We start from the raw sequence: 9,969 nt of genomic DNA, 5'->3' as shown, positions 1-9,969 counted from the left end.
AGCATCTTCATAGGGTCCTCCAGTTTTCAGGACACAGAACCTGCTGCCAGAGGGTCCGGCTCCCATAGACGGAGGGTTTAGTGTGATATGGATGACCCTACTAGGGTTGTGTACTGACCGTTGTTGCCTTTCTTATCAGTGGTCCGTCCCTTTAAGGTGAATTTGTGTATGTGCTTTAATAGAAGGAAATTAATTAATTATTCTCATTACCATTTACTATCATCTCCCTATACTACTCCTGTATATATATATCTACAGCCCCTCCCATGCAACAGACCATGTGCTGGTCCAAACTGAACAGTAACGATGAAGCCTGAGACTACAATCCCGCGATGTCCGATCTGTAATCTGGGACATGACGGGACAGGACACTGACCCCAGCAGCTATAGAGAGACGACTGCGAGGAGATGTATTCACCACATTTATTCACCAGCTCTAACATTTGGTCTGTACATAAAATAAAAGTTTAATTCTCTTTAACTTGAAGGTCACTGAGAAGACGCCATGATCCCGGAGACACCTGCGGAGAAATAAGACAAGTCACAGTGAGTGATGGGGAATGCTAGATTATTATTCATGTTTATTTAAAGGAAATCTCCCATCAGAATCCATCCTGATAAACCGGGGACATTCCTCCTAGATCCAGGCACCGGGACTGTGGGATCTTCTTATATTTATTATCCATGGCCTCCTGCCTTCTAATATCAACTTTTAGAACTATGCTAATGAGTTAGAAGTAGTGTACTAGAGCCCTTCAGTGCTGCAGCTTCACAGGCCGTTACACTCTGCTGCAGCTTCACAGGCCGTTGTCTCCCCCTCCCTTTGCCTGTTATAATCTCACTTAGAGTGCTACTGCTTAGCGTAACAGCCTGTGAAACTAAACCATGAAGAGCTCTGGTAACAACCCCAGTAGCCCTTCTGGCTCATTAGCATAATCGTAAAAGAGGATTTTAGATGGCAGGAGACCATGGATAACACATATAAGAAGATACCACAGTCCCGGTGCCTGAATCTATGAGTAAGTGTCTCTGGGTTATCAGGATGGATTTTGATGATAGATTCCAACAACCTACATATATGACTCCATGCATACAGTAACATCGCTAAAATCGTCTAGTAGGAAAACAAGAACCTACACTCACCGGCCACTTTATTAGGTACACCATGCTAGTAACGGGTTGGACCCCCTTTTGCCTTCAGAACTGCCTCAATTCTTCGTGGCATAGATACAACAAGGTGCTGGAAGCTCCTCAGAGATTTTGGTCCATATTGACATGATGGCATCACACAGTTGCCGCAGATTTGTCGGCTGCACATCCATGATGCGAATCTCCCGTTCCACCACATCCCAAAGATGCTCTATTGGATTGAGGTCTGGTGACTGTGGAGCCATTTGTGTCCAGTGACCTCATTGTCATGTTCAAGAAACCAGTCTGAGATGTTCCAGCTTTATGACATGCCGCATTATCCTGCTGAAAGTAGCCATCAGATGTTACAGGGTACATTGTGCTCATAAAGGGATGGACATGGTCAGCAACAATACTCAGGTAGGCTGTGGCGTTGTACCAAGGGGCCCAAAGACACCATGACACCACCACCACCAGCCTGACCCGCTGATACAAGGCAGGATGGATCCATGCTTTCATGTTGTTGACGCCAAATTCTGACCCTACTATCCGAACGTCGCAGCAGAAATCGAGACTCATCAGACCAGGCAACGATTTTCCAATCTTCTACTGTCCAATTTCAATGAGCTTGTGCAAATTGTAGCCTCAGTTTCCTGTTCTTAGCTGAAAGGAGTGGCACCCGGTGTGGTCTTCTGCTGCTGTAGCCCATCTGCCTCAAAGTTTGACGTACTGTGCGTTCAGAGATGCTCTTCTGCCTACCTTGGTTGTAACGGGTGGCGATTTGAGTCACTGTTGCCTTTCTTTCAGCTCGAACCAGTCTGCCCATTCTCCTCTGACCTCTGGCATCAACAAGGCATTTCCGCCCACAGAACTGCCGCTCACTGGATGTTTTTTCTTTTTCGGACCATTCTCTGTAAACCCTAGAGATGGTTGTGCGTGAAAATCCCAGTAGATCAGCAGTTTCTGAAATACTCAGACCAGCCCTTCTGGCACCAACAACCATGCCACGTTCAAAGGCCACAAATCACCTTTCTTCCCCATACTGATGCTCGGCGTGAACTGCAGGAGATTGTCTTGACCATGTCTACATGCCTAAATGCACTGAGTTGCCGCCATGTGATTGGCTGATTAGAAATTAAGTGTTAACGAGCAGTTGGACAGGTGTACCTAATAAAGTGGCCGGTGAGTGTATATAAGAGGCCCAATTTTTAGTCTTAAATCCTACAGCTTCACCACGTGTGACAGAACAGTGCACTCCCATCACCATCCACTGTGTGGCAGCACTGTCATCAGCTGATTGTTGTGGACGCTGGAAAACCCCTTTAAAAGGGAGATTTCTAAACCCAACGCAAAGTAACAGCAGAACAGTCGCTAATAACAAGTTATTTAATCCATTGCCTTCCAGAGAATGAAAGCAGTGACTCGGGTTGTGTGGGGTCAACTACTTCACTTCTGGAGCTTTGGCAAATTCTGTTTCCTGATAGGATGGAAAGGAAGCAATGATTAAAGACTTACTGTCAAAATCTATCTTCTCCACAATATTTTTGGGTTTGATATTCTCCTCCTGGTTGCAGATGAAGATCTTGCCGTTTTCGGCCTCTGTCCAGCCGTATTTGCTCATCCAGACTCTGAGTTGGGGCTCTAAAAATAAGAGGAAAGAACAAAAATGTGGAAAACAGCCAGAGAACACAAATGGGGTCTACAAGATCCAGGAAGGGATCACTCATGGCTGCTGCTGGTTCACACTTTGTCCTTCCCTGCTGAAATTTTGGAGAGGACTCAGTCATCTAGACATCAAAGTCTCAACGATCCTTAAAGGGATTGGCCATTATTCAGACACTTTCCAGTGTGGCCTCTGTTCCACGTCACACCGATCCCTAAGAATTCTATCATCCCAGTAAACACTGGGACGTCTGGATAGGAGCATTGTACTACATTAGAGGGATTTCCCTCTAAAACAGAAACTTCCGGCTACTTACCTGACAGATCTCCGAGCATCTCAGCCAAAAGCCACCGGTCAATGTGCTGGTAGGTGATCCCCACAACATGGCAGATAACTGAAGGAAACCAAAAAAGAACATTACAACAAGAGAAGGACTGACGGTCACCAAAATAAAGCTTCCTAGTGGTCAGACTCAAAGGGGTTTTCACACAAAACAAGTTAGGCCCTATCCACAAAATAGGGCCTAACTTGCTGATTGGTTGGGGTCTTTGTGATGAGACCCCCACATTCCGATGTATCACCATATCTCATGGCAACTGATCACCACTCCCCAATGATGTCACGGGTAGAGACACAATCTCAACCAAGTTGGCCGCACCCATGCACCGCCGTCCTTTAAATGCCGCCGGTGACAGTCAAGGGATTAATACCTGCAATCTGTGCTAGTGATGGGTGTTTGCTGCCACATGCAGCAAACCCCATATCTGTAGGAAGAAGGCTCACCCCCCCATAAACCCTCTTCATACATCCTTAACAGCTTCCTGACGGATATATCCATCTGTGAATGTTAAGGAGTTAAAGAGGTTGTCGTACATGCCTGCTTTCTTCCATATACAGCACCACACCTGACCATGGTGAGAGCTGGTATTGCAGCTCAGCTGAATACCACACACTACTCATGGTAGGACAGAGAATGTTTAAGGATCTCACTATTTCTTAACCATATTTTTCAATTCGCCATCAGTACAGGCACCATCTTAGGTCTATAAATATGTTAAAGGGGTTGTCCACGCTCAAAGAATTCATCTTGTTTAAGGAACAGTTGTACAAATTTTCCAATACACTTTATGCATCAATTCGTCGTGCATCCCTAGATCTCTGCTTGCTGTTCCTCTATACAAAGCTTCTATGTTTACTTCCAGTGTATAGAGAGCTGTCCATGGTCATGTGATGTCACACAGGTGCACGAGCCGTTATTATCGTAGAGAGTAAACAGAGCCGTGTGATATAAAGAGTCTTGCACCTGTGTGACAATACTTAATATCAAAAAGTGGACAATCCCTTTAAGGTTTAATTTTTGCAATCTTAAAAAGGGACAGGGAAATTTTCTTACATTGCAATAAAGACTGTCTGTGCCTAACGTCCTACCAGCTGAGAACTTGAGTGCTAAAGCCTCAGGGACAGAACACAAGATGCCCCAGGGTATGGCAGTGTGGGAAAGCCGGTGGCATCACATGAGCGCTAAGCTGCACCATAATCAGAGCAAATAACAAAATGGAACGTGCCCAACATTCTGTGGTAGCAGCGATTCACAACGTGAAAACATTCACTTCAATTACTCGTAATGAAGAAAGTGCGAGGGTAACGGAAGATTTGGAAACGTATCAGAAACCAAGCACCAGCTCAGCAAAATAAGACACTTACATTTTCTAACAGAGTCCTCAAAGCCAGTGATACCATCAAGAAGATCGAGGTTCTCGTCTAACGCTTGCTGTAAAGACACAAAAGTACGAAGAGACATAAGATGGTGACATCGACTAAGCCTCCTATAATCATATAAAGAGGACACTTACCCAAAATGCCTGGAAGTGACAGGTCTCCAGCAGATCCCCCAGGTACAGGATTTGTCTGATCGGACGCTCTTCTTGCTGCGAGTTCATATGTTAAGGAAACGTACGATACAGTACAAAAGCATCTGACTAGGGTTTAATACAGAAAAGGACTAACCTTAAAGGGGTTTGTCCATGAAAGACAGTTCTCAAATTTTAACCCCCTGGTGATGTTTACACAACAAAGATCATTTATCACCCCCTTAATTTACAACGTTACTCAGTTTTGTTGCTGTTTTAGGTCAGTGTCAGATTCCAGAGTGTGAGCGGGGACTCTCTGAGCAGACACTTCATCATTCCTATGTGCTATGAGATGCTGTGAGCTGACAATGTGCTTAGATTATGAGGGTACAGTTTTATTGACACGTTTATTTCGCTTCTGAACATTCTACTAGTAACGGACACATAGAAAAAAGAGAAATAAGACAGATTAGGGATGAGAAATGATGAGATCCATGAGATGGATATAAAACACAATGACAAACTCAGCTCTGTTAACTCCCCTATAAAACACAGTCAGCCCTGCTATATGCCTCCCTCCTGGATAAAGATCTTATCTGTCTGTAGATTGTAGAGTACGTCTCTGCAAACAGCTGCCTGCCAGCAGGAAGTGCCTGTACCTGAGTTGGTCTTTTAAAGCAAGGGGAGGGGCAGGAGGCAGAGAGCACTGCAGTATGCAGACAGGAGAAGCTATTCATGAGAAGAATCCGACCATAGTAAGATGATTAACGGTCGTATCCAGAGAACCAAAATTGTAAAACACCAGGACTGATAGAAACAGGTTAGAATTAAAACTGAAATGCTGCATTTTTGTTAATTCCAGTGAAATCAAGAATGAGTTATTTTGTTAACCTGAGCATATTTAAGAATCTTGTCTTCGTGGGAAACCCCTTTAAAACAAACATGACTCTAAAGCTTAGCCGTATATGGGTGCAGACTCTAGGCACCTAAATGCAGACAAAAATCTAAATGTAATACTTATGGATTTGCCAAATATTTCGGATTCTGCTGCAGATTCCATTAATTTGCTCTTCTCCTATTGAGAAAGGAGTGAGCGGATGCGATTCCACAGCAATAATGTTACCTCTACAAATCATGGCAATTTCCATCTGAAATCTTTCCGCACAATGTATTTAAGAGGTTTTCCCACAAAGGGCCTAACTTGCCGATTATTGGAGGGTCTCGCTCGGCAATTTCCGTCAGCTCCATAGAGATTAATGGAGCAGAACGGTTATGGGCAGCCGTCTGCTCCATTAATCTGACGGAGCGACGACCCCTCGTTTACGGGAACCGAGACCCCCACTGATCAGCAAGTTAGGCCATAACGTTCCTTAGTGGGAAAACCCCTTTAAGTCATATGATTGATAATAGTTTCTGTTCTATACATCAGATTATTGACATTCTTCTCCAAGTAGAAAATCTGCTTAGCATCCTTGTGTATTTAACCCGAAGGAGCTGCAGCACTTTCCCTTCACCTGGAGGTTGGGAAGGAGGGCGGTGACCCCCTGGACCACAGCGTCATGGTTTTTGTTATTTTCATACCTCCAAGGACCGATAATTTGTAAATCCCTAACAACACCTTTAAGTGAATCATCTGCATTTCCCTGGAGACCCTCAGAGAAGCCTTATGACTCCTGCCCACAGATCATCCATCCCAAGTGATTCCTTTTAGGTGTCACTTTAGGAGACTGAAAATCCCAGTAATGGAACAGCAGAAGGATACATGAGTCTGGTCGATCATACACTTGCACAGGGTGAAGTCTGTGTGGGGGAGGTTGGTCAGAGCTTTGAGCAGGATCTGAGTGGTGACGGTGGTCTGGAAGAAAGCTGGATTGAACTGATAGCTGCAAATACAAAAAGAAAAAACAGTGACCACTTACATGTAAAGTAACTGAACATGGGAGTGTATGAAGCAGGGGCAAAAAGGGTCCAAGGTCATTACAGGTCGAACATGGTGAACACAAATCTTGTGAACCGTATAACCACCTTATACGGCCTTAGGGTGGTGGCACGCGTGGCGTTTTGAATCTGGTTTTAGTCCGTAAAAAAACACATCAGTTTTTAATTAAGATGATTGGGAAAACCAGACAAAACTGCTTGCATTTTTAAAAAGGACTAAAACCGGGTTCAACACACCACGTGTGCCGCCACCCTTATTAGTACAACTTCTTCCCTGTGAGACCCCGCCCCCCACGCATTACACGACAAAGTAGTAGTAGTAAATATACACTCATCAGTCACAAATAAGAACGTTTCTTATCTATTTATTTCTCTCTATACACAGTAAATAGTCCCCGACATATGGAAGACACTTACAGTTTTAGTACAGCCAAGTTTGCTTCCAAGTCGTAGGCGTTCTCCTTGGCCTGGGTCTCCACGTATCGCTCTAACGTGGACAGATTTTCTGGATTGTACCTGTAAAAGGAAGGAAAAAAAAAAGTGAGCACTTGATTCCCTTTGGCAAGAGAAATTATTTTACAGTAAAGAGCAAATGATACTAGATGGCAACCAAGAGACCAGCTGTTACCTATGGTGGAAGTGTCAGCACCCATAGTGATCAGCTCATCTCCCTGTAATGGGACATCACCTTTAACACCAATTTTTAATGCTGCGTTTACAATGTATGCCCCGCTGGAGAGAAGGAAGGACGACCCCTGCCCTCTCCATAGAGATGCACTGTGTACGGCTGTGCACACGGGGAAAGTTGGGACATGTTCTATCTTTTCCCTGTGTACGGAGCGGTACGGCGCCAGATTGCATGAGATCCGGCACAAGCGCCGCATGTTTTTCATTCATACCATGCAAACCACAACATGTGAACACAGCCTAAGGGTAAATGTGGCAGGAGTTACGTGATCCAGCGATTATATGGATTATTATAGAGCTGCGACTTTCTATCACTTTAGTCCAGCTTCCTGCTTGCTGTTAGTGAATAGAAACATCCTGTACCCCTTTAGGATGAATAACGGTGCTAACTGCTTTGTCACTGCTGATTTTGTTACAATGTATCCCGGCAAAGCATTCACAAAAATACAACAAAGTTGATTTCACTGACAGCAAGCACTGATCTTACAATAAGGGAGCAAGTCAAACAGAAGGTTTATAGGAGCAGCTGGTGCTGGGATAAGCCCCTGTTCAGACGGTGCGATAACAGAAGCAGTGGCACCACAGGCCAACATGTGCCGTTATTCACAAACCCGCGCGAGTTCTCCAATAAATAAGTATATAAACACACGGCGCCCCACACACAGCCCGGTAATTACCTGTCGATGCCCCGCAGTAGTTTCCCCACATTTGCTCTCATCTGCTCAAACGAGGCCATGTTGCTTTTTCAGGTAGGAGAGAAAGACCGGAAGCGGAACCGGACTCTCGCTTCCTGTTTCCGCCCGGCTGCAGTCCCACTGACGCGCTTCCGCCCTCAGTCTCGTCACGCGCTGTAGTGGCGGAAGGTTTGTAATGCGCACGCGCAGACGACTGAAGCGCTTGGTGTGCTGGTGATAACCTGGAGGCGGTGGATGAGAAGTTGTAAACATTACAAAAATCATGGAGAGATATCAATAAAAAAACATCCAATCAGATACAATGGCTTAACATTCTGACCGCATTGGCCTTCACTTGCCCCAGTTTTATGTTCATCCCTCCATGCATAAATCCAAGGAACCAAATTTTTTTTTCTTGCAAAAGCTGTGCCAAAACCGTTACCCGCATATTTTTTAAAAACATTTTCTATATCTAAAACATTGGGAATCATTGGTTTAGAGGAAACCTACCATTTGATTTTATGCATTACAAATCAAACGTACCTTGAGAATGCTGTAGCTACACTGATGCAGAAACATATCTTGTTTGATACCTGATCCGAGTGGTTTTGCTGAGAAAAACTATTATAAAATTATGATAATGAGGTTCTGTCGCTTCTGTGGCTGGCTCCAGCGCTCCTCCTCTCTCTTCCCCTTAAAAGGTCATTTTTAAGCCCAGGGCCGCATCTGCCATGAGGCGAGATGAAAATCGCGGAGCCGCGGCTCACAGGAGAGCCGCATGAAGACCGGAGCCGCGCCGAGGGAGCAGCTGCCTGCAGGTGAGTATGATTTTATTATTTTTAATGTACTTTAATTAAATGTGGGGAGGTTTCATACTGGGGGGGGGGGGGCGCTATAGATATCATATGGGGCCATAATTATTTTATACTAGGGGGGGGGGGGGGATGCTATATATATTATTTGGGGCCATAATTATTTTATACTAGGGGGGGGGGGTGCTATATATATTATTTGGGGCCATAATTATTTTATACTAGGGGGGGGATGCTATATATATTATTTGGGGCCGTAATTATTTTATACTAGGGGGGGGTGCTATATATATCATATGGGGCCATAATTATTTTATACTGGGGGGGGGGGGATGCTATAGATATTATTTGGGGCTATAATTATTTTATACACGGAGGGGGGGGGGTGCTGTATATATTAAATGGGGCCATAATTATTTTATACTAGGTGGGTGTTCTGTATTTTTTATTTGGGGCTATAATTATTTTATACTGGGGGGGATGCTATATACAGTATATTACTAAGCTGCAGGGGCTGTATATGGGATACAGTATATTACTAAGCTGGGGGATGTATATGGGATACAGTATATTACTAAGCTGGGGGGCTGTATATGGGATACAGTATATTACTAAGCTGGGGGGATGTATATGGGGTACAGTATATTACTAAGCTGGGGGGATGTATATGGGATACAGTATATTGCTAAGCTGGGGGGCTGTATATGGGATACAGTATATTACTAAGCTGGGGGGATGTATATGGGATACAGTATATTACTAAGCTGGGGGGATGTATATGGGGTACAGTATATTACTAAGCTGTGGGATGTATATGGGATACAGTATAATACTAAGCTGGGGGATGTATATGGGATACAGTATATTACTAAGCTGGGGGATGTATATGGGATACAGTATATTAATAAGCTGGGGGCTGTATATGGGATACAGTATATTACTAAGCTGGGGGATGTATATGGGATACAGTATATTACTAAGCTGGGGGGATGTATATGGGATACAGTATATTACTAAGCTGGGGTGATGTATATGGGATACAGTATATTACTAAGCTGGGGGGATGTATATGGGGTACAGTATATTACTAAGCTGGGGGGCTGTATATGGGATACAGTATATTACTAAGCTGGGGGGATGTATATGGGATACAGTATATTACTAAGCTGCAGGGGCTGTATATGGGATACAGTATATTACTAAGCTGGGGGCTGTAT

General features: G+C 44.3%; 1 protein-coding gene across 1 annotated transcript; it reads right to left on the bottom strand.

Moving 5' to 3' along the window:
• Positions 1-409: 409 nt before the first annotated feature.
• EIF3K (eukaryotic translation initiation factor 3 subunit K) lies at positions 410-8,093 on the bottom strand. The gene is made up of 8 exons (XM_072122918.1): positions 7,944-8,093; positions 6,997-7,095; positions 6,404-6,524; positions 4,645-4,719; positions 4,496-4,562; positions 3,108-3,185; positions 2,644-2,769; positions 410-521 (listed from the first exon to the last, which is right to left on the bottom strand). Exons 1-8 carry the CDS (start codon positions 8,000-8,002, stop codon positions 490-492), a joined length of 657 nt encoding a protein of 218 aa, XP_071979019.1. The 5' UTR covers positions 8,003-8,093; the 3' UTR covers positions 410-489.
• Positions 8,094-9,969: the final 1,876 nt, after the last annotated feature.

The sequence above is a fragment of the Engystomops pustulosus genome, chromosome 9 (genome assembly GCF_040894005.1).
Source record: "Engystomops pustulosus chromosome 9, aEngPut4.maternal, whole genome shotgun sequence".
Taxonomy (NCBI): Eukaryota; Metazoa; Chordata; class Amphibia; order Anura; family Leptodactylidae; genus Engystomops; species Engystomops pustulosus.
Note: the sequence above shows the minus strand (reverse complement) of the source record. Positions and strands in the feature narration are given on the sequence as shown.